General features: G+C 33.3%; 1 protein-coding gene across 1 annotated transcript; it reads left to right on the top strand.

The window, feature by feature from the left end:
* The first annotated feature begins 13,683 nt into the window (after window positions 1-13,683).
* On the top strand, window positions 13,684-16,473 carry LOC132189243 (probable indole-3-pyruvate monooxygenase YUCCA4). The gene is made up of 4 exons (XM_059603882.1): window positions 13,684-14,788; window positions 14,880-15,128; window positions 15,225-15,347; window positions 16,068-16,473. Exons 1-4 carry the CDS (start codon window positions 14,153-14,155, stop codon window positions 16,308-16,310), a joined length of 1,251 nt encoding a protein of 416 aa, XP_059459865.1. The 5' UTR covers window positions 13,684-14,152; the 3' UTR covers window positions 16,311-16,473.
* The last annotated feature ends 8,853 nt before the right edge of the window (window positions 16,474-25,326 follow it).

Here is a 25,326-nt window from a genome sequence, read left to right on the forward strand (position 1 = left end):
TGACTGAAGACGTTAAACTTAGCGTTCATGGGAGGCACCCCATAACATATCCTTTTTATTTGTTCGTTCGTTTTATTTTTATTTTATTTTATTTTGTTATATTTTTATTTTGTTTTTGTTTTCCTTTATTGTTTTAGTGTTTTGCATGAACAAGTGTGCTTCAATTCAAGTTTGGAGGTGTGTTATGAGCCATACTATTTTAAACAATTCGTCCATCTCCCGGGTAAATTCTTTCCATATTATACACACATTGGGGACAATATGTAATTTAAGTTTTGGGGTATGGGAGACACTTTAAACACACTTTGTCCCATTTTTGAAAAAGAAAAAAATATGCATATTCATGTTGTCTTAAAATTTTGGTTGATCTTAAAAACTGTGATTTGATCCTCATTGGTGAGCTTAAAATTTTCAACACATGATCTGATGATAGGATTTTTCAGTTTGGTTACTTGCTTTTGGCAATTGAGAATTCACATATTTGATCTAATCTTACACAAGCACACTAGCACATAATTTGCGGGGTATGACATGAAAGTCTGATGTGCGTTTCTATGTCTTGTGTAAAACTGGATGACTTATTAAATGGATACTTTGGCATATATATATATATATATATATATATATATGTGTGTGTGTGTGTGTGTGTGATAAAAAAAAAAAAAAATCATTGATAAGCTTTTCACTAAATAACTGGACATTTTACCTCAAAGCATTGAGCGTTCACGTCAAAAGGTGAAGAATTTTGATTTGATTAAAGTTATGACTAGTTTGGTCTCGTAACCTTTTTTACTCGAGTTAGTAAGTCCTTAGAGGTATTTTATACCTAATGCCCTAAAACCACCTGGTTTAGGAGTCATTGACCTAACACTCGTTACAATGGTCAATTAGAAAGCTTAAAGGAACCAAACATTGCACAGCCTGACCAAAAAAAAAAAAAAAATTATGCCATAAATATTCTCTCTAATAGAGATGTCAGTGAACTTTGAGATATTGAGACATTGCACATTGGAAATAATTGAAAGCTTCATATTTGTGTGTTAGTTCACTTTACACTGTTTTGAATTTGTGATGCCTTAACTTGTCTTTTGTAAGTAATTAGACTTTAAAATTCCGAATTCATTGTGAATATGGAGTTTATCCTTTTAAGTTTGCTAATCAATGAAAATCATGATTTTGAGTGATACCTTAATTTTTGAATAACATGAACTCTTGCATGATGTTTGTGGGTAACATTCTTGGAAAACCCTCACGAGACTTCACTCGTCCTCTAGGGAATTCTTAGGGGTTTAAAAGGCTTATTGCATACGCTAAATGCAATCGTACATCCCACGAAAAATGAATATATATTTTTATTTTCTATTTTTCCATTTAGCTTTTAGTATCGTATTGCTAAGGGATTAGCAATATGTAAGTTTAGGGGTGTGTTAAGTGCCAAAATATTCATATTTTAGCCCTTAAACTTATAGGTGTAATTCCTTGGTGTTGTTAGTTTATGCCACTTTATTCATTTTCTGTGTCAGTGTAGGCCTTTGGAAGAAACGGAAGAAAACCTAGAAGTATTGAGCTTAAAGAGCAATTCCAGAAAAAGCTGGAGGCTCTGGTAGTGCGATCGATCGCAGTGGACTTGTGATCGAGCGCACTACAAGCGGAATGACCAGACGAGCGCAAGGCGTGCGCTCGTGCGCACACAAAGAGACTTGATCACAGACGTGTGATTGAGAGCACACGGGCTGCGATCGATCACACCCGTGTGCTGGAGAACAGTGAGCTACGGCCAAAATGCCATTTCCTTCCATAATAGGGTATTCCAAGTACAACTTGTAATAGGGCTAAATCCTACGAATTTTTTAGGTTTTCTAGGGTATTCCTAAGCCTATAAATAAACCTCTAAACCTTGAGAATAATTATCCTTGAATAGACACAACTTTTGGGAGAGGAATTGGAGGCTACTTCTAAGAGCGGTTTTTGGTTTTTTCTTTCCATTTTCTTTTTAGTTTTATTTTAATTATATGTAACTAACTCTTAAGGAGAGCTAGATTGAAGGCCTAATTATGTTTATCTAATATTTTAATATTGACGCCTTTGTGATAATCATATTGTGTTGCTTAACTTGATTAATTTCTATTTTATTGAATTACTCATACATGTTTGTCTGATCCACATATGCATGTGATATGGACTAGTTAATTAAATCAATTTGGATGATCGAGTTTTGGGTTTAATAAGAGTAACAAAAGAAATCCACAACATGGGGAACCGGGAGTAGACACCCATGCCCTAGGCCTCATGTGTTTGTTGATTTCTACAGTTTTATGCTTTCTTAAAGAATAACTTAATAGACACCCATGCTAAATGCTTTAAGAAAGAAAATAATTAGAGTAGACACCCATGCCTAATTCGTTGCTTAGGAAAATCAATAGCTTAAGAAGTAGGCACCCATACTCTTAAGTTGACAAACATTAGGTATTCATAATATGATTGAATCATTGACATATTGTTATATTATCTAAGTATGATTAATGGTGGATATCAAAGCCCTACATTGACCTTATCTTTATCTTTATTTCGTTTCCTTAGTATCAATATCAATCTCGTGATAATTTTGGTATTTTAATTACTTCTAAAACAAAATCAACAATCTCTGTGGGATCGATCTCGTACTTGTTACACTATACTATCGGTTGATCTTGTACACTTGCGAGTAAAACATACTAAATATTATCTATTAATTTGGGTGGCCGCAATCGTTTGATCGATGTCCTGCAGGCCATCCCAAACCCCCTGGGGGTGGCCGCAAGCCACCCAGGGGTGGACAACCTGCCCCTTGCCCACTGCCCACCCCTGGGGTGGCAACCCCACTGGCCACCTCTTCAATTTTTTTTAGTAAAACGATGTATTTTGATTGGGACTAACGGGCGCTACAAAAATTTAACAGTGGTGATTTATTTGGCATTTCAATTAACCCAGGGAGTAAAAAGTCTAAAAAAAAAAAAAACCTAAGGATTTTTCAGTTTTGACGGGTTGACTCAGGAACTTATGATATATTTACCCAAAAAAAAAAAAAAAAACAAAACAAATGGGAGTAGCCATAGTCACCCCCAATGGGCCAAATAACCACTCCCATGAGCGGTGTCACCCCATTTCGACCAAACGGGGGTGGCTAGGCCACCCCATTTCAATAAGATGAGATGGCCTGGCCACCCTCAAGCGGCCAAATGGGGGTGGGTGGTCACCCCCAAATGGCCCATGTGGATGGTTACAAGCATCCTATTTTTGTTCTTTAGATTTTGTTTTCTTTTTTCCGAGAATATCCATTACAGATAGTCCTGTATTCTCGGGATGTGCCTATTCTGGAAATGACGTTGTAGGTGGGCCCAGTTTGCTTGTCTTTAGGGCCTCTCTGTTGTTACATCTTCGTGGGTCGAGACCCTTAAGCCCTTGGTTCTTCTGATGGGCCAGTTGAGTGTTATTATTCCCAACACTTGGTGAGTCCAAATCTTAGGCCGGACCCGAGCCTACTTCTAAGCCAATAGGTCTTCGGTTGGGCGCAAGAGGCATTTTCTACGTTTTGAATACTCCAATTACGGCTGTTAAGAGAGCAAGCCGCTCGCGAGAGAGCTCGGGCTCGGCTATCGTAAGCTCGGTTCGTGCTCGACTCGAATATTAAATGAAGCGTTTCATAAACATGAATCCTAGCTCGAATATTAAACGAAGCTAGCTCGGCTCGACTCGGCTAAGCTCGTGAGCAGTTTATATAAGGCTCAAATTGATAGTTATTCACATAATTCCTCATATTAATATTAAAAATTGATGATTTTTTTTTCTTTTCTTTTCTAATAGCATCATTTTATTATAAAATGATGCATATCATCTCTCTTCGAAACCAAGTGTCTTACTGTATTAACTTGGGCTAAATAGTTCACTAGCCAGACTAAGCAAATGTTCATATACAAGCTGGCTTCTTGAGCCGTTTAAGAATACTTGAAGTTTAAATTTATAAGAAAAAAATAAAGTAATAAATTAAATTAAATATAAGAGCCAACTCGTGAACTGGCTCAGCTCGACTTGACTTATTATGAGTTTGAGCTTAATTTTTTAACTCAAGTTAAGCCTAAACAAGGGAAGCTCACTCAAGTTCGGGTCGTTTACACCCCTAACTCCAATAACCATTTTCTGGCTTGGATTTTAGGTACCATTTCGTTCAAATTATTCGATCATTACGAATGTTGCAAAATATCTGGTGGGATGTGCCCATGGGACGACATAACATGCTGTCTTTCCTGTTATGCTATCAGTTCGTAGACAAGAATATACATAATTTGCAGCTTCAAAATATATTCTCAACAACCGGCGACAGGCGTTTACTTTTCAAATCCGGCGACAGAGTCTTCATCTTTGTGATTATTTAGGAGCAAAAATTACGAAAGTAATGCTTGTGAAGAAGGAAAATGCTACCAAAAAGTAAACTTACATAAAAAGTAACGACATGTTTGATGTTTCCCAACATCAAACATAATCCCCAAACATGATTAATGCACAATATAATATATAAAGAAGAGGAAATCCGGTGTCGATTCCGTTACTGACCACTCTCGTCCTGGGATGAGAAAGAATCGTTTTTACATTTGTTTAGTATTGTAATAGCTCACCAAATATTTTTTTTCAGATTATTTAACTGGATAAATTTTTTTTTCAGAATCCCTCTGCTTACCTCTTAAACACTGATAAAAGGAAAATTTTCAAACCCGAGAGGACGGGGTTGGGGGGAGGGTTTGAAAAAAAGAAAAGAAAAGAGGTTTTGAAATGACAAGTGGACAAAACCCCAAGTTGAAAGTAGATAAAAGCGAAACAAACAAAAACAAAAAGGGAGGGGGGGTTTGAAAAAAAAAAAAAAAAAAGGAAAAGAGGTTTTGAAATGACAAGTAGACAAAACCCTAAGTTGAAAATAGATAAAAGCAAAATAAAATTGTATAAAGTGATGAGAGACTATATATATGAAAGAAGATCCTATAAAACAGCTCAAAGTGCATGGCTCCAACTAATTATATATTCCATGTAGATCGATCATTGCCCTAGATCTTCTCTCCCAACTCTAGATTTTCTCTCCTGCTTTTTATATTTGACCTAGCTAAGAACCCTAGATCCCCTGTATCTAAACATTATGATCATTCATAAGGTTGTTGGATATTGCTTTTCCTCTGACTCTCAACTTTTGTTCTTCTTGTCTGTTATGTGTCCTGTACATTCTCAACATATATATTTTTCATTCATATATATATATATATATATATATATATATATACACCTAAGACAGACCTTAAGATCATCTGAGTGATATGGTACAATGAATTTGATTCTAATTTAGATTTCTATATGTCTTCGTTCGCTCTCTTAGCGTTTTTATTACAAGTCTTTTACAAGCTGACAAAACAGTTTACGCGTCAACTACTAAACGATTAAATTTTGTTGCTTAACGTTTTCACGTATATTGTGTCACGTGAAACTCGTGTGAATAACTAATATGCCCACTTTATAAGAAAATTGTAGTAAAAAATATACTACGGTAAGCATGACGATATCGCTTAAATATAGAAACCCATATGAATAGTTGATCAACCACCCCCAATGCCTTCATCCTTCCCTCATGTAAGCAGTATAGCACATCACCAGCAGGTAGATAGAGGGGGACAATGAAAGAAATATCTATAATAAAAGTGTGACTCATCCAAAACCATAGGGAGAAGAGTATTTTGTGTTTTATTTTTTGAAGAGTATTTTGTGTATCGTGTCTTATTTTTCAATAAGTGTTTTAATTTTTAATTTTTATTTTTAAACACTTTTCAATTGTTATTCAGAAGTCAAAAATCAGCAGGGCAACCCGTTTTAAACCCGAATTTATCTAAATTAAAAAAAAGTCAAGCCCAAAATTCACGCCCGGCGGCTAGCCACTAGTTTTGTAGGAAGGTTGGGGAATAAGTGATGGAATGCAGAATTTTTTTGGGTTTAGGAGACCTTTGTGCTTCTTCAAAGTACTGTTATACAACAAAAGTTAATAGCTAGGTCTAGTATATCTCTCCAATTATTGGTCTAAGTTCTTTTCTTTCTTTTTTTTTAACCTATATGTTTTATTACAAGATAACCAAAAGAACGAGCCTAATTTGCCCAAGGAGATTGCCAATCCTTTCCCGTCAAACATGGGAGGATTAGTAGGAGAATTATATAGGGCTCATGAAGCTATAGCCTAGGGTATTAGTTCAGGATCTTACCCTCTTTTGTTTTTTTTTTTTGTTTTTTTTTTTCCCCCTTTATTAGTTCAAAATTTTGATTACTTTTTTATTTAGTATGAAATATTAATCTAATTTATTGTTATTATTCAACAACAACTACTGATTATTGATGTGATAAATATTCTTTTCTTTTATTTATTATGTCTTTATAATGAAATTTCAAAATATTATCTATTTTTAGAGCATGTTTGAGATTGTATTTTTGAGCTGTTTGAACACCTAAAAGCGCTTTCAATTTTTTACAAAACGGTTACTTTTTTCTTCAAACGGACTTTTTGAGTGTTAAACGTATTTTTAGACCCCTCAAATGCACACCCAAATAGGCCTTTATGCAATTCAATTCAAAGAATTTAAAATAGTTTTGAGAATAAAAATACCTTTCAAAAAAAATTTAGAAATCCCACATGATTTTTTATATATGTTTTTTTTTTTCTTTTATGATCTTTCTTTTTATGAGAAATTATTGGTGTTAATAATTTGTTCATATTTATTTTTTTTTTTTTTACAAATTTAATAGATTACTCATTAGATTTAAGGAGTCCACTATTAACTTATGTAAGATCCATATAAGTCAATAAATTTAATAATTAATTTATAAGATGAAATAAAAAATATATATATAAAAAAAATAATTATTAACACTAATAATTTCCCTTTACATATTATGGGAGATACTTAAAAACAGCCCAAGGTATTTAATAAAAAATAATAATAATAAATAAATAAAAAAGCACAAGGTCTCAGATGAAGACAAGAGTTAATTAGCCACGCGGCGCAAAGGTGGTCGAAAATTGGTGATCGGACGGCTGTTGACTGAAGCAAACTTGGTCCGGATGTCGTCATGGAACTCCGACTCCTGGGTGCGTACTTGGCATCCACGTGGCTCCGTGCTCGGCCCCACTCAAACGAACCACGTCTCCGCTCTTCATTATTTATTTTTTCTTTTTATTTTTATTTTTCTTGGCAAACGCCCTTCGTTTCAGACGGCAATACATACACCTACCACGCGCATCGGTGCACGCCACCACATATTTTGTTTATTGCGATTTGCGACCACCTATATTACATGTAGGAGAAGAAAAATGCCACGTACTTCTTTTTTTTTTTTTTTTTTATGTGTTAATATTTTTTGACACGGTAGTAAAAATTATTATTATTATATAAATCTTAATAGTAATTCATTCAAAATTTAATAATAATTTTTAATGTCATGCAGTGACGAATTTAAGATCTTGTGTTTGTACGGGCGAAAAGCGGGACAAATAACTAATTAATATAATATTTAATATGGTCTCTTCAAGTAATGCTATACGTTGGACTCAAGTATTTATACCCAAAGGTGATGTGATTTATACCATTTAATCCATCACAAATTCTATGGTAATTTAAAAGCCGCATTACCTTTGGGGATAAGAGAAGAACATAAGTCCAGCGTAAAACATTACTTTGATTTACCAAAAAACCAACATAAATATATATATTTTTTAATTCCAAACTCCCCTAAATAAAATATTTTGCATATCTAATTAATTGCTACTAATATTTAATTATCTATCAATGGTATACAATTATTTCGGAGTTATTTTCTTTGATACTAACGTCTAATACTAGGGCTGGCAATTTTGACACAACCCGCGAACCCAACACAAACACGACACGAAGTTAACAGGTTGTGGTTTTGACCTAAACGAGTTTAAGTCATAATTAGGCCACCCGTTTAGTTTTCGTGTCTAGCGGGTCACTCGGTTAAAAAAATTTAAAATTTAAAATGTAAAAACCCTAAACTAACGTTACTAACCTAACTGGTCCCCGTTTAGGAGTGCGATTTTAAAAATTATATTTTTAAAAATTGCTTTTTTGAAATAACTACTTTTTAAAATCGCAATGCGTTTGGTAAAACATGTTAAGAAGTACTTTTTTTTTTTTTTTTTTTTTTATCAATTGAGTGTTTTAATAATATTAGCATATAATTGTGGTTTCATGACCAAATAGGAAAATATCGTGCCAAATATTGTTTTAAACGAAATCGTGATTTTGGTTTAAATTCGTACTTTTTCAAATAAGCACCCCTAGTCAACTTATAGAAATCGCGAATCTTTTCACGATTTTAAAAACACAATTTTTAAAATCACAATCACAAACATTCCAAAATTGCGATTTGGTTTAAAAACGCAGATTATTTCTTTAAAAACACACTCCCAAACGGACCCTCACTCTCTCTTACTGTCGCCCCGCCGGCCGCTCTCTCTCACTGTCGCACCTCTCTCTCTCTCTCGCTACGCCTCTTTCTACCTCCCTTCTCTTCACTGTTCGCTTGCTTGTGGAACAACAAGGAGCTTGGGTGATTATTTGTTGTCGATTTTTTTCCTGTAGTATTTTGATTATTTGTTATCGATTATCATTCTTCTTCTTTGAGATGTTGACTCTTGCTATAATCTCTCTGGCAGTGACAAATTGACAATTTTAATCAATCTTGGACTGCAGCTGATCACATTTTGTGTGTGTTTTGAGTTATTTATAAATATTTCTATTTTGAAAACAGATATCGAAAGAGAAAATGTAAATATTTTCATTTTGAGTTATCTGTAAAAAATTTAATTGAAAAGATATATCATTACATTATTTTTCTTATTTTTCATTCAAACGTGTTAGGTCGTGTTCGTGTATAAGTTAATCGGGTGGCAGATCACTACATATCGTAATCGTGTCAACGTGTCAATCCGTTTTGTCAGTCATATCTAATACCTTCTTTAATTTGCTAAAAAAGGTAAAATTATTCAAAATAATTTTTCATATTCTTACCTATTCTAAATTTTGCATGCTATGATAAAATCTTTATTGCTCTTTTGCAAAAAATTTAGAAATTTAGAGCAAAAAAATTAAGTGGCCGTACAAGTTGAAGCGGCTGAAATGCCTCCACAATGTGAGTTGACCAAAAAAGACAAGAAAAAAAACGTGTCTTGAAGACATGAGAGACTTCAAGAGGGAGAGAGTTTCTGCCTCTTCTCCTTATTTTGTCATTTCTCAGGTCTAGAGAGGCACATAACGTTTAAAGATCGAGTGAATCAAATGCAAGAAGAAGAAGAAAATTAAAATCAGAATTCCCATTTAACGTTTGCTATTTATTTTCCTTTTACTTTATCTAAGCAAATGAAGAAAAATAAGGTAGAAGAGTAGAGGCGGAGGAGAAAGAATAAGGACTAAGGCTTAAAAAATCTCAATAATTATGAGCAACATTTTTTTTTTCCTAGGATTTTTGCAGGGGCGGGCGCCCCTACTTATATTCGCCATTGTTGTCATGTCAAGCAGTATGCACTTGAGAATGAGAGAGTGAGTGTGCGTAGAATTTCTCAATGCTAAAAATCAAACTCTCATCTCACTCTCTTGAAGTGATGTATTATTGTCCAATTAGCTTTTAAATCAACTCTTGTAAAAAAATAGTAAATGACTGAGAAGAGAATGTAATTTTTAACATTTCTCAATAGCAGAAGGGTAGGCAAGTGGGGGCAATTGCCCTCCCTTCTCCATCCACCTAAATTTCAATTAGGCAAGCTTTTAAAATAGTGTGATTTCTTAGTTGCTTGCTCTAAATTATGGAGAGCGGCCAAATTATTTAACAAAACTTTATTCACCAAACAATATATATAGTAGGTGGAGAGCCAAACATGTTATACATTCGCCAAGCATGCTCAATATATATATATATAGTACATGGAGAGCCGCCTAAGTTTATTCTCAAAAATTTAAGTTAAGTTTTTGTCCCAAGAGTGCGTTTTGGCTACTTTTTGGCATTTTTTACCCTTAAAAGTATTTTTAATTTTTTTTTATCAAACGAATACTTTTTTTTTCAGACGGACTTTTTGAGTGTTAAACGCACTTTTAGACCCCTCAAACAAACAAAGAGGCCCTTAGAGCAATATTAGCAGTCTCACAAAAATAGTTAAAAGTACAATTTTTATTATTATTATTATTTTAACTACCTAATTTTTTAAAGCATCCCACTACCCTCTGTATTTTAACAATCAACTTTCATTATTCCATTTAAATATTGTTTTTTAAAAATTTCTTTATTCTTTCTTTAACTTTTATAATTTTGAATCTTTGTATTTTCCTAATAGTCATGTTTTTGAATATTTGTCTTATTTTAACATTAAAATTTTAAAATTTTTATTTTTCATAACGGTTATATTTTTGAAAATTTTGATGATGTGGAACCAGATGGACGATGACGGGGAGACTAGAAATCAAGAGATGCACTCATGAGAAAATGGCGCTAAGCAAAATGGATGAGAAAAGGCAAAGAAAATGGAGGAGAGAAGCATGAGTGAGAAAAGGAAAAGAAAAGGAGGAAAGAAGAAAAAAAAAAAAAGTTCTGAATATTTTTTAAGTATTTGGTGAGTAGTGACTAGTGAGTATTGTTCGCTCACTATTTTTTTCTTTATTTTTTTCTTTTGCAAAGTAGTGAGGCTGCAAGAGAGGGTTTTATGGCTTTTTCACTAAATCACCTCACCAAAATAATCAAAAAATGGTTTTGGTGAGGCCGCTAAGAGCATTATCAGCTTCATCAAATTTTACTCACCAAAATAATTAAAAGTATATTTTTTTCTATTTTAACTAGTCACTTTTTTAGAGTACCTTCAGCACCATCACTATTTTAGCAATCAATTTTTATTATTCTATTTAAATATTATTTGTCAAATATTTGTTTATTTTTTCACAAATTACTAAAGTACAAGAGAGACGAAAAATAAAGAGAGAGAGAGAGAGAAATTACTTGTTTATTCAATAAATGAGTGAATAGTACTCATTATTAAAAGTGAATACTATTCACTCACTAATTGAATAAAAGAATGTTTTTATCTACCCATTTTTCTTTTATGTTTCTCTCTTCTTTTAATAGTTAAATAAAAAATAAAAAAATATTTGAAAATATATATTTAAATGGAATTAGAAAAATAATGCTCTTAAGTGATATTGGGCATTAGTAGTAGCATCACCAAATTTTATTCGCCAAAATAATTAAAAGTACATTTTTCTATATTTTAACTACTCACTTTTTTAGAGCATCGAACAATCTCACTATTTTAACCATCAACATTTATTTTTCTATTTAAATATTATTTTTCAAATATTTCTTTATTCTTTTTCTAACTTTTTTCAAAGAATAATGAGTGAGAGAGAAAAGTTATATTATTTTTTATTTATTTTGTGAGTGAATAGTACTCACTAGATCAGGATCCCCTCAAATTTCTTCCAAATTTGAGATTATCTTATTATTAAATCATAGCCATGCTTTACATTTAACAATCTACAACGTGGAGGCGCCGCACAGCTGAGAGGGAGATCCCCCCTCCCCCCTTATTCTTAAATCATAGCCATGCTTTACATTTAACAATCTACAACGTGGAGGCGCCGCACAGCTGGGGAGGGGGAGATCCCCCCTCCTCCCTTCGTTGGTTCCCCCCCCCCCTCCTCTTCTTCCAGTCCTTCCCCTCTCCCCTGATCTTCCCCCCTCTCTTCCCCGATCTGTCTTTCTTTTCGGTTTGTTTTTCTTTATGCTTGTTTTTTCCTTTTTCTTGCTAGATGTTTCTTTTGGCACCTTTGTGGGTTTCGCTTTTGGGGGATTCACTCAAACTTTCCCCCTAGTTTTTTGAGTGCACCACTAATCTTCTACGCGCCGCATTGCCGTTCACCGTCCTCTACTGGGTTTTTTCACACGTCCCCCATAGAGTCGAGCTTCCAACGCCCCCTTCGCATTTTTGTCCAGCAAGCATACGATCGGCTTTTCTTTCAGTTGCCGACATCCACCTAGTGTGCTCCTGTTTTTTGTTTTATTGGTTGTTTTGCTTTCCCTGTATTTTGGTTGTGTAGTGTTGTCTTGCTAATTATTGTTGTTTTTTTCCTTCTTTGTCATTTGCCTATATTTTGCTTGTATTTCTTGTTGTTCGTAATAAGGCTCTGTCCTCTAATCTGCTCGCCTGATGTTTTGGTCCAGACCTTTAGGGTTATGGATGTGAATGGAATCCTGGCTTTCAGGTTTTTGAGGAAGAGTATTGGCATGAGGTTTTTTCTAATCCCAGGGTCGAGGAATAAGAGCTACCTATGCATTGGATTGTGTCTGCATAGAGTAGATCTGTTGTTACAACTAAAGATTAGTCATGGGTTAGTGGATGTCTGGCGTCATAGATTGGACTTCAATATAAGATCTGTTTGTTTTTGCCCGCTATGATGTGTAATCATTTAGCTTCGGCTAGGATCTTGTTTGTAAGAGTTGTTATGCTCTTGATTTTCTATTAATGAGATCATATTGATTTTCCCAAAAAAAAAAAAAAAAATCTACAACGTGCCAATTGTCACACAAAATAAATACTAAAGTTAATGAAAATTTCTTTTCTCTCTCTAGTTCATTGAGGCATTAAAGTTTTATTAACTTTATCATTTATTTTGTGTAACAGCTGACATGTTGTAAATTATTAGGTGTAAAGCATGTTTAACATTTAATAATAAGAGAAGAGTAATGCTAGGTACTATCTTTTTATCCTCCTAAAATCCTCCTAAAGCTGGTGTGGCTTTCAAAATCACCATTGGATCAAAATTCAAATATGATTCATCTAAAATTTAATGGTGATTTTAAAAGGCACATCAACTTTATGAGGATTTTTTTTTTTTTGTAATTTTTAGTGATTTGGCTCACCAAAATAGACCCCCCCCAAAAAAAAAAAAAAAAAAAACTAGTTTGATGAGGCTCCTAGGAATGTTTTAGTATAGTGCATTCATTTTTTGTTATATTACAAAATTGATTATTATTGTAAAATCAATTAATATCTCATGATGAACATTCTCTTCTTTGAAATAAAGTATATGGTTCATGTGTGGCATATATTATTATATGATAGAGAAAAATATTATTTCAAGAGTATTGAACAATTATAAACCATGACCCATTTCTTAATCCTTAATAAAATCATGGGGTGTATTGTATTTGTATGAAGTAATTCTACTACTTGCATTGCCATAGCTATTGCTTATTTTTCTTTCTAATTTCTTGACAACTCTAATACAAAGATCGGGATTTCATGAAATTTCTTGCCCGAAACGGGATCTCGGGTCTAAAAGTGCTCAAGCAAGTGGGTTTCGCATTCCCCTCTCTCATTTCCTACTCGAATTCTATGAAATTTGGGAAGAAAATTTATGGGAAGACAATTTGGGAAAGGGGTGTCACATGCTCAAACGAGTCCCTAGAGCGTGTGAAGTCAGTTTGAGAGAATGCGAGTGGGAGATGCCAAATTCCTGATGCTAATTGATCAACTTAAAAATTACAGCAGATTTAGACAGTATTTAATGTATCTTCTCTTTGCCCACTGCCTTTCTACAACACACCAAAGGCATCAGCAAAGCACCCCCTGCAGAGAGGCTGAGAAGAAAGGGCCTTGAGAAAGAGAACCAAATCCTTTCCTTAACATTCACGCCTCCATTAACACCCCTTCCTCTCTCTCTCTCTCTCTCTCTTTCTCTCTCTGACTGGTAAATTTACTCTTCCTCAGATTTTCTCTCTCCATCTCTCACTTCTCATAAAAACTCTGTTCCTCTCTCTCTCTCTCTCTGCTTTTATATGCATTTAAAAGCCTCAGTCCCCAGGCACCACCCCTGATACCCTCAGAGTCTTTGGAGTTCCTCTCCCTTCCTATCCCTAACCACACTCCTCTCTCTTTAAATTCTCCTCCCCATCTTTCCTCAGCAGAAAACCTACAGGGGAGAAAGATAAAAGAAACAGAGCTTTTACATAGTCAAGAAACAGGGGAAGTAAAAAAAAGAAAGAAACAGAGCATTCTTTTTCTTTTCTTTTCTTGCGATTTTCCTACATGGGTTCTTGCAAAGAGAAAAGGGAAGAATCAGCCAAGTGTGTGTGGGTTAATGGGCCTATTATTGTAGGTGCTGGACCATCTGGTCTAGCTGCCTCTGCTTGCCTCTCTGAACATGGAGTACCTTCTGTGATTCTTGAGAGAAGCAACTGCATAGCTTCTCTATGGCAGAACAAAACCTACGACCGCCTCAAACTCCACCTCCCCAAACAATTCTGCGCCCTTCCATTACTAGGCTTCCCAGAAAATTTCCCGAAATACCCAACAAAAGATCAGTTCCTTTCATACATGGAATCCTATGCTTCCCACTTCTCAATCCACCCCCGGTTCAACCAGGCTGTCCAGACCGCCGAGTTCGATTCCTCTTGTGGGTTTTGGAGGGTCCGGACTCAAGACTTGGAGTACATTTCCCGGTGGTTTATCGTCGCCACCGGCGAGAATGCCGAGCCGGTCATACCGGAGATTGTTGGGATGGAGCGGTTCCGCGGCCCTGTTGTTCATACCAGCGCGTATAAGTCCGGCTCCGACTTCGCTAAACAGAAGGTTTTGGTCGTCGGCTGCGGCAATTCCGGCATGGAAATTAGCTTGGACCTCTGTAGACACAATGCTGTTCCTCATATGGTTGTTAGAAATACTGTAAGTAATTTTCTTTCTATAATATATATATATTTTTAAAATTTTTCGAATTCTTTTGAATTATATAAATTTATGGTATTTATATAAACAGGTGCATGTTCTTCCAAGAGAAATGTTTGGGTGCTCAACATTTGGCATAGTAACGGCTCTTCTCAAATGGCTTCCTCTAAGCCTAGTAGACAAATTCCTCCTCCTTGTGTCTAATCTCACCCTAGGCAACACAGACCAACTCGGCCTCCGCCGGCCGAAAACCGGTCCAATTGAGCTCAAAAACGTCACTGGAAAGACCCCCGTCCTCGATGTCGGGGCTCTCTCCCAAATCAAATCCGGCAAAATCAAGGTAAATACGCAACATTGTCACGTTACTGTATAACAGTGGTATAACAGCATTTTATTATGGGTCATAGAGCTGATTTTGGTGGGGTTTTTTTTCCAGGTGATGGAAGGGGTGAAGGAGATAACAAGAAATGGAGCAAGATTTATGGATGGACAAGAGAAGGAGTTCGATTCAATAATCTTAGCAACAGGGTACAAAAGCAATGTGCCCAGTTGGCTCAAGGTAATACATGAGAGTAGTTGCTGCACCTTTTTAGTTTTACTTGTATCGTGTTATGCCATCACCTATCACTTTCCTTGGACTCATGCACACAGCAGCCAAAAACCTACAAATCTCTTCTTTTCTCCATGCAAAAAGGAATAAAATCTCTTTGGGGTGTTTGGGTTTTCCCACTTTTCAGACACACACACACACATATATACATTTATTTATTTTGTTTTCTAACATATATTTACTTGTCGGGTTTTATGCATCATGAACAAATGTTTGTGCTCTTTATGGGGTTTTAGATTTTGCAAAAAGCTAACCTACAAGAAAGTGCTGCCTTTTTACTCTGTTTCTGGTCTGCAGAGAAGCTACTTGTGTTCCTGGTTTTTAACTTTTCACTTTGGAAAATTTTTCATTTGAGAATTATAATTATAAAATTGTTTTTTGTTTTTTGTTTTTTTTTTTAAATTAATATTGTTTCGTGCATTATTAGCGGACTTTCGGACAAAATTTCCGTTAAATAAAAAAGAATAATAAATAAAAGAAAATTCTTCCGATTCAGTCCGAAAAATAATAATACACATGAAAAAAAAGCACATGTATTTTGGACTTATATTCTATTACTATTTTACTATACTGTGATGACGTCAGCATAGAATATTTATTACAAATTAATTAATTTTTTTTTTTTTTTTTAGGGGAGAGACAATTAATGGTTTTATTTTTGAATCTCAGGGGTGTGATTTCTTCACAAAGGATGGAATGCCGAAAACGCCCTTTCCTGACGGTTGGAAAGGAGAGAACGGGTTGTATACAGTGGGGTTCACGAGAAGAGGCCTCCTCGGGACGGCCTCTGACGCCGTTAAAATTGCTAACGACATCGCTGACCAATGGAGGACGACGAGGGACTGTAGGACTTACCGTAATTCCCATATTATCCTTCTGAAAATAAATTGTAGAGAGAGAGAGAGAGAGTGAGAGAGACATTGGCTTTAATTTTTCGGGGGTTTAGGGTTTTTCTTCACTTTAATTTGTCGGGACTTGTAAATGCGTCAATTTTGCACATCTTCTTCCTTCTCTTGTCAAGATGTTGGTTAGTTTGTGTAAATGCAATTTTTATTATTAGAATGCCTTCTTTCTTCTTCTTCTTCTTCTTCTTCTTCTATATTTTGCAATATTTTGTATTACTTTTTAATAAGGATCCAATCATTCTAAAGGGTATGGTTGTATCTACCACGTTATCACGTCGGTACTACCAGATAAAAATATAATTTTTAATATTATTTATGGAGAATAACATCAATTAAGTTATGATGTAAATTGAGTGTTTTGTACTAACGAACACCTAAACTTGAAACGTCAAAAACTAATATAACTTTTCACATTAGATAAACTTTTTTTTTTCTCTTGACAAAATGCATCATAGACAAGAGCACCTGAGCTATTGTCTTAATTGGTTTTGGAGACTTCAATAACAGAGGCTCGGAGTTCGGTGGTGGGTGTAGGATTAGAATGAATAAAAAAGTTCATGTGATTAATTTGAATTAAAGATACAATGCTTTTTATCTCTGTTGTATTTGGCATTTTTACATTATGTGACAAATTTTTATTGGAGATTGTTGGGATTTTACACCATATCGTGATAGAAGGGACTTTCAAATTCATTTTATATTGGACAAAGCTTTTCATTTCCTTCGATCTAGTTTTGAAGTGTTGATAGACAATTCGAGCAATAAATTTGAGAATTAATATTGGGCTCATGTGTCCAAATAAAATAGAAATGTTATTTTGTATTTTCTTGTCCTGCTCTATTGACATAGTACTGTCAACTTGCCACTGGATTTTTTTATTTTTTATTTTTTTTATTTCTCATTTTTTATTAAGATTGATCTAACGATGAATTGAAAATGACACATCAACAGATAAAAATGCAAAAAAGACAAGAGAATACAGAATAGCACATCTCAATAAATTTTGGGTTTTCCTCTTATTTGCTTGGACAAACAAATTGCTTGAAACTTGAATTTAGATCAGAATACATGACTTTAATTTTAAATGTATTTAAATAATACATATGAAAATCATGTGTTTTAAGGATAAATATCAACTTAATATATTAAATTATAAGAATTTTTCAAACCCAGTTCAAAAAAAAAAAATCAAAATTAGATTGATGAGAAAAGCTAATATCTTTTTATAATGGGATGATAATTGTTAGTTCAACAACTTCCCATTTGTCCCAATTTAAGCTAGATTGACTGAAATAAGTCTGTTTGTAAAGCTTAATAAATGTTCAATGAACCTGTAATGAGAAAAAAATAAAAAGAAATAGCCAAATTTGACTGGGAACATATAAAATAGACATAGAGTTAGATAAACTTATTTCAAACAATTTCCTTTCAGGATATTTGGCTTCCACGTGCCTTTACAGTTGGCCATTTAAACATGATTTTATCTCCACTGCTATTTTTCTTGCTCACTGTGCTGTCAGCCTTTTCTTCCACCACCATCAAATCAATGAGCTCCTGTTCCTCCATTCAACTGTTGTCAATTTTATTTTTACCACAATAAAAATGGTGGAGCTTTTGCAATCTTACTTTAATTTAATTTTCAAATTTATGTGATTGAAGATTTTATTTTATTTTTAATATAAATAAGTGTCACTTCAATTGTCATTTATTACTTTATATTTTAATAGTTGATATAATAATTATTATATAAATTGTCGTATCAATTTATTAATGTATTATAAATATTAGTAAAAGAGTCTGTTTAAAATTACGTTTGAAAAATAAAGCTTTAAAGTCAAAAAGAGTTTTTGAGCAAAAGTTTTATTTTAAGCTTTTGCTAAAAATATATATATTTTTTTGCTATTTTTACGCTTTTTGGACCCTCAAAAATGCTTTTAATTTTTTTACCAAACAAATATATTTTTCTTCAAACAGATTTTTTGAGTTTTAAAAACACTTTTAGACCTCTCAAACGCAATCCCAAACATGTCATTAAATAACCTATAGTAAAAATTGTTGTAGCCTTAAAACTTAAAAGTACATCTCTAATCTATTTTATTAAAATGATCAATGTAGATTCTTTAAGAGAAATGTTATTTCATATTCTTTAGTAAATTTTCATTCATCTTTTGTTCAAATTAACTATCGGATTTATAGTGTGGGTCTTATAAATTTAATGGTTGATTTGAAAATAAAAAATTGAATTGAAATTGATGGAAGATGTATAGCATAATACAAAATAGTATTTCTCTTCTCGGAAATAAAAAGTGAGATTTAGTGTATTTTTCATATAGCGGTTCTTTAAAATAGAAAAAGTAAAATTTGAAGAAAATTTTAGATGATTCCATGTGGATTCTCTAAAAGCAATTGTGAGAAAATAGTATTGTTATTTGTGTGTCTTGCTTGTTGATTATTTACTTGAATTAAGCAAAAAAAAAAAAAAGAAGAAGAAGAAGAAGAGAGATATGCACTAAAATTGAACCAATTGCTGGCATAAAGATGTAAAAAGGGCATCACAATCATGCTATTTAGATGAGGAATGCTATATATCACCCCACTCCCATCTCTCTCCCATTTTTATCATATCTCTCAAAAGTTTATATAGCGTGGTCGTTCATAGTTGATGCATGGAGATTAATTTTTTGGTTGATAAGACCACACCATATTAACTTTGAGAGATGAATGATGATCAATATATACTTTGAGAGATGAATGATGATGAATATATATAATTACTTAATTGAAATATTTATAGTTTAACTAATTTCTCAAAAAATTTCACACTTTGTTTTACCATTGGAATAGAGAAAAATGATAGGATTTTCATTGAATAAATAAATAAATAAGGCCTTTTCTTAATGAATATTATGCATTCTTAGAATATGACCATCTCTATTTCAAATGAAATTAATAGTATTTTTTAAAAAACTTATAAAGGCATTATGATACTCTCCAGTTCCGATTTAAAGTTGGTGCATTTAATAGTATACATTATATCAATATTGACACGTCTTTTAAAAAATTAAATATATATTATCTTATACAACATTAGATGTACCAACTTTAAAGAATAACGTTAGGGACCATCATTTTATCATCTTTTTATCCTTCTAAAGCTACTAAAGCTAATGTGACTTTTAAAATCACCATTAAATTTTAGATGAATCATACTTAAATTTTGATCTAATAGTAATTTTAAAAGTCACATTAACTATAAAATGATAAAAAAAATGATGAAAAGATCGTTCCTACCATTACTCAACTTTAAATCATATCTAAAGAATAGATAGTATTTTATAAATGAAAATGGATAGTATCCGACAACAACAAATTTAGCATTTATTGTCAAGTCAACTTTTTTACACAAATATTAAGGGAGAAGCACCAAATCTATCTAGAATTTCTGCAGAACGAAAAAGTGTTTTCAATTATTATATTGTTTTCCAAAAAAAAATGTAAATAAATATAGTGGAATGCTATGGGCTATGGTGTTTTTATTTTAGTATTCTTATGATCTTACGTGGATATTATTTTCTAAAAAAATAGAAGAAATATTTTTTTACCACACTTGTCCCTTATATTTTCTTTAGAAATCAATATCTACGTAAGATCCGCAGAACTTCATGAGAACATCAGGAGGAACCGTATGTCAAAAAGTAATAAATATTCATGAAACAATGCCCTGAAAGTGGTTGAGCCACCCCTAAATTTATTTATTTTTTCAAGTTTTAGTTTTAGTTTTTTTTTAAAATTTTTTTTATTGAGACATAGAACACATGTCATGTTTTGATTGGGTTGACATGGCGATCCATTAATAGATGGAGGTACTAACCCTATCTTTATCAATAACAAATGTACTATTTATGATACAAAATAAAACTTAGGTGAAAAAAAATAAAGTCGTTAAAATTCAAATACTAAAAATGTATTTAGCCCCTAAATTAAATCAATAAAAAAATGTTTGCAGTTTTTAACCGTAGGCATCTTGCCAAGAAGCTAGTGGGCTCTTCATGAATTAGGTTGGAATCCGCGGTGGTTTTGGGGTCCCGTAAAAAATGCTTCTTATACATTGGGTAGCCACAACTCGTATTCATACAGTAACTCTACAACTTCTTTATTCTTGGACATCGTTTCGCTTTCATACTTTTTTTTTTTTTTTTTGACATGTCCGCACAAGAGAGGGGAGGAGGATTCGAACTAGTGACCTCCGCTTCATTAAGCGTGGTCCCAGCCGATTGAGCTACCTCTTGGAGACTCTTTCATACATTTTTAACATAATTAACAGAACATATTATTATAGCATACGTTATTAAAAAATACATATGAGAAATGAAATTTAGAAACAAATTCTTCAACCTAATTTGAAAAAACTTTATTGCTCTCTTTTTCGGATTAGGACCCCCTACAATTTTAAAGCAATTGTAGATTCTCAAATCACGGAATTCATACCATTTTTAACATCGAAACGCTTGAAAAATGCTACCTACTAAAAATGTGACATATTACAGTTAAAAATTGAGTATATTTTTTTCAGCTTCTTGCTTTATATGTTGTAAAAAAACTATCAACAAAATATTATCTTTTGATTTTTTAAAGAATATACGTCTCTCTAAAAGTGAAGAAAAAACATTTTTGGAGAAAAATTCTTTATTTCTGTTTCGATAATATGTTACAATTTTAATGGGTAGTATTTTTTAAGCGTTTCGATGTTAAAAAATAAATAAATAAATAAATAAAGACCTAAATTTTGTAATTTGAAAATTTATATAACTTTTTTGAAATTTTAGAAAATCATCATACTTCATTTTTTCAATTTTTTTTTTTTCTTCTGTACCTTTTTTTTTTTGTTTTTTTTGGTATCAGCTATTAAGCATCAACTGATTTCAACGTGATGCTCTGCTGCCTTATAATGAGTTGGTTGAGAGTCGAGAGTCTTAAATGAGCAGAGCCTTTTCAATCTTTGAACAAATCAGAAAAGGGTGAAAAACGAATCTAGTAGGCCCACGTTTCAAAGGCTATTTTCGGTATTTAATCGCTTCATATATCGTTTATTCAGTTATACGGGCACGTGTTTCTATACGGTTTGCCATTTTTTTGAACGGGGTTTGACTCCTTTTAATTAACCGTTTAACCCCATCACCATTCATTCTCACTAGGCTACCCGGTCCCCTATAAGCAGACGATAAAATTGTCAACAAAAGAAACAAAAAATTGAAATGACAATTTTGCTCTCTAGTTTTAGAGAAGGGCCCTTATCCCATCTAGACGAACTGGAGAGGATCCTGATCAGATTCATTCATATTGAGATTTACAGTAATTTGTTGTCTAAATTGTTCTAAATTACTAAATTACTAGTAATTTTGGTAATTATTGTAAAAGAGTTACTAGTCATTTTGATAACTAATCTCGTTGTGAATAAAATTTTGGGCAGGATTGAATGTTGTGGGCGAATATTTTTTAGTAAGATGGATCCTTCCTACTCTCAAGAGGAACACTCAACAAATGAAAAATATAAGGCGGAGTAGGAAAAAGTGTAATGTTAAAAGGAAGACTTATGTCTTCTTCTGTCATCTCAAAATAGATGTGTCTCTTAAAATTACAATTAGATTTGTTATAGATTACTATTGAATTATGATCCAGTGATAATTTTAAAAGTTTCATTAGTTTTGAAAAGATACAAATAAGACATAAGGGTGACATTTAACATTACAAAAAAAGACACTATGTTGAGTTCCGAGACCATAAAGCCCGCAAGCACGACCGTGGCTTCATCAACATTTTGGATCAAGGGGGGCGGGGGGTTAGACTTAGAATTTGAAAAAAAAAAAAAAAAAGTCAAATATTAAATAAGGAAAATATTATAAGTGTGAGTGATTAATATAATATAATTAAATTTAAATTTATTTATAATACAAATGATCATACTAAAAAAAACAGTTTCCAAAATGTTTCTTTCTTTTAGACTAGTCCTGCCTAGTTGGTTTGGAATGAAACTATTACCTCAGATGTGTGGTCCATGATCTTTTTCAATTTCTTGCTAGGGAGGATGGTTTCATGGAAGCACCCCGTTTGGCTTCTTGTGTTTTTTCTTAAGAAAGAAAAAGATATTTTCATCATTTTTTGTCTTCTTATTTGCTGGATTATTAGAAAGAAAATTTCCGTCATTATGTACAATCAATAATATATATTTTTTTATTACCGGTAACCCTTCCAAGGTTGTTGGGCAAACTCCAAACTCATGTAAAGTGCCCTTCACTTCCGGTTTGTAGGTGGGCGTGGCCGAAAGAATTATTTGCATGTATAGGGATTCAAACTTTAGACCTGATAAGAATGCCATCAAGATCAAGACTACTTGAGCCAAACCCTGAATTTCATTTTTTATTTTTTGTGTGTAGAGTAGTAACAAAATAATCTGAACAAACTTTGTTTTATTCAGTGGAATCCTGAATATGAAAAATCGTAAGTTGTTTGCCATCATCGACCAAAACAAAATTATTGTTCCAGAAAGTCCTGCGCCTAAGAAAACAAAGACCAATAGAGTTTATGTTCGATAACTTTAGAACACTCCCAATTATAGTCTCAAGTAGATATTAGATAATTAAGCTACAAATAATCATTTTTGTGTGGACAAATATTTTTTGTTGTTTAAATTTTAAGACTTATTAGTGTTATTGATTAATATTGAGCTCGGTCCAAATTTTAGGGTTACGATTTCGCACATGTAGGTGTTATTTTGTGTACTCCAATGGAAATTCGAGTGGAATATGAACATATTTTGTCCGATTACGATACTATTCTCTTGGTGTGACAATAGCTATAAACTCAGTTTCGTGAGACTGAGATACTGATCCTTATCAATTCAATAACGTGTTACTTATTGTGTTAATCACTAAAACGTAAATTATTTAATCATATTTATAAATTGATGTGACAATTTACGTAGCAGTAACTATGCTTTGAGTTTGAGTACTCCTAACAACTAAAGTATGAATTACCACGTGTCAATTCATACGACACTTATTTATTCTCATATAAAATATGAACAATCTCATCCGTTTATGTCGTGTGTCGGATTTGTATCATATTAAGACATAGATATAAAATTATATAAATTAATTCTAATCTGACTTATTTAATTAAATGAATCAAAATAGTCGGGGAGAAAGCGACAAGATGGAGGTCAAGTAGAAGCAGTGTGCGTAGGATAACGCACGCCCGATCCCTTAAAAAGAGTTGGCGATGTGGATCGTCGTCATCATCATCTCTCTTCTTCTTCTCTCACTCACGCTGATAATTGAGACAATGATGGGGCTCTGACGCACTCTCTTACCATAGAGGAGACGATTTGTACGAAGGATTGACACCCCTCTGATTCGCCCTTTTACACTTCCCTTTCCCCTGCAAAACCCTGCTGACGCAAGCAACGTCTCTCTTTCTCTCTCTCTCTATATATATATATATATATAAAAAGTTTTTAATTTGTTTTTGTTTTTTGGGTTCCTCGGTTTGTGCCGCCATGAGACAAAGGGGCTGGTGGGAGAGAGAACAGAGGATACTACTGCTGCTATTTATATATATTTATATATATTGGTGGAATGAGGGAAAAGTCCAAGTGAAGAAGAGAGATGTGAGTTTTCTTAGGCATTGAATTCGAAATGCTCGTCACACGCTTCCAAAGCACGCGTTTCTGGGTAAACTTGCGTCATCTTTTTTTTTTCCCTCTCTGTCTCTTGCATTGCTGTCCACTGTGCAGTCTGTAGTGAGAGAGAGAGAGGACTGAGAGGCAGATTGCATGGTTTATTGAAGAACTCTCTCTCTCTCTTCTCTCTCTCTCTTTCTGTTTTTGATGGATTCATTTCATGCCTCTTTGCATGCAAATCTGATGTCATCCTACGTACCTCCTCCCCACTCTCCCCCAAAATCTGTGTGCGCTACGCGAATTTGATGATTTATTTATTTTTTGTTTTGTTTTCTTGGTACATGTGTAGAAACTGGAAAGGAACGTTTGATTTTATTCTGAAGGCCATACCTTTTTGAACTTCTTTTCTTTCCTGCTTTTTTTTTTTTTTTTTCTCGAGTAAATTAAGGATGCAAGGGAAAAAAAAAAAACATATTAGGGAACCAAATGGACGGTAAAAAACACATGCATTTTACCATTTTGACTCCCAAAATAAGGATTCCCTACAATAAGGAAGTGGATGAGAATGCTTTCAAAATCTACAAAATTAATGAGTACTAGTAGGGTTAGAGTTTTTCACTCAACTGGGTTATAACATGTAAGAAAAGCATGTCTTTTTACTGTTTCAATATAATTTCTACTAACTTTGTTAATGCTATTAAAAGAGTATGTACTTCTCAAATGCTCAATAAACACATAATAATTCTATAGACTTAAGTTAAAAGAATTTTTTAAAACTCAATTTAAAGAAAAACTTAAATTACGAGTTTGAATCAAGTAACAACATATTGTTTCTTACTACACTAAGAAATTTAAAAAGTCCCAAGTAATAAACAATAACCAACGGGGAGCGGTGATTCATGGGATCACCAACCCAGTCAACGTCATAATAGGCTTGAATCTCAATGGAGGAATATGAAGAGCAGTGAAATCCATGACATAGCGCAAGATGCAAAGAACAACAACATCATGTGTAGAGTGAGGTATACTCATAAATTGTCTCGCTAAATGAATAGTATATGAGATATTGTGTTGTGTGACTGTGAGATAAACAAGACTACCAACTAACTGCTTGTAGAGAATAGCATATGATAGAAGCTCACCATCTATGGCAAGGATCTTAACATTGGTCTTCTAAGGACTACTAATTGTCTTATTGTTTATTAGATCTTTGCTTGTAGTTGATGCTTCGTCATTGGCAGTTATTCTAAATAGATGTTAAAAATGCATTTAGAATTATGTCAGTATGTTGCATTTAAACCTCTTGAAGCATACGACGAAGGCTTTGTCTCTAAAACGTGTGTAG

Source organism: Corylus avellana, chromosome ca8, assembly GCF_901000735.1.
Source record: "Corylus avellana chromosome ca8, CavTom2PMs-1.0".
NCBI lineage: Eukaryota > Viridiplantae > Streptophyta > Magnoliopsida > Fagales > Betulaceae > Corylus > Corylus avellana.

What these genes read in the sequence shown, in the direction of transcription:
- LOC132189243 (XM_059603882.1), top strand. Translation starts at nt 14,153, where the DNA reads ATGGGTTCTTGCAAAGAGAAAAGGGAAGAATCAGCCAAGTGTGTGTGG. An exon ending in ATATGGTTGTTAGAAATACT is followed by an intron (nt 14,789 to 14,879) that starts GTAAGTAATTTT and finishes TTATATAAACAG; the next exon opens with GTGCATGTTCTTCCAAGAGA. An exon ending in ATGTGCCCAGTTGGCTCAAG is followed by an intron (nt 15,348 to 16,067) that starts GTAATACATGAG and finishes TTTGAATCTCAG; the next exon opens with GGGTGTGATTTCTTCACAAA.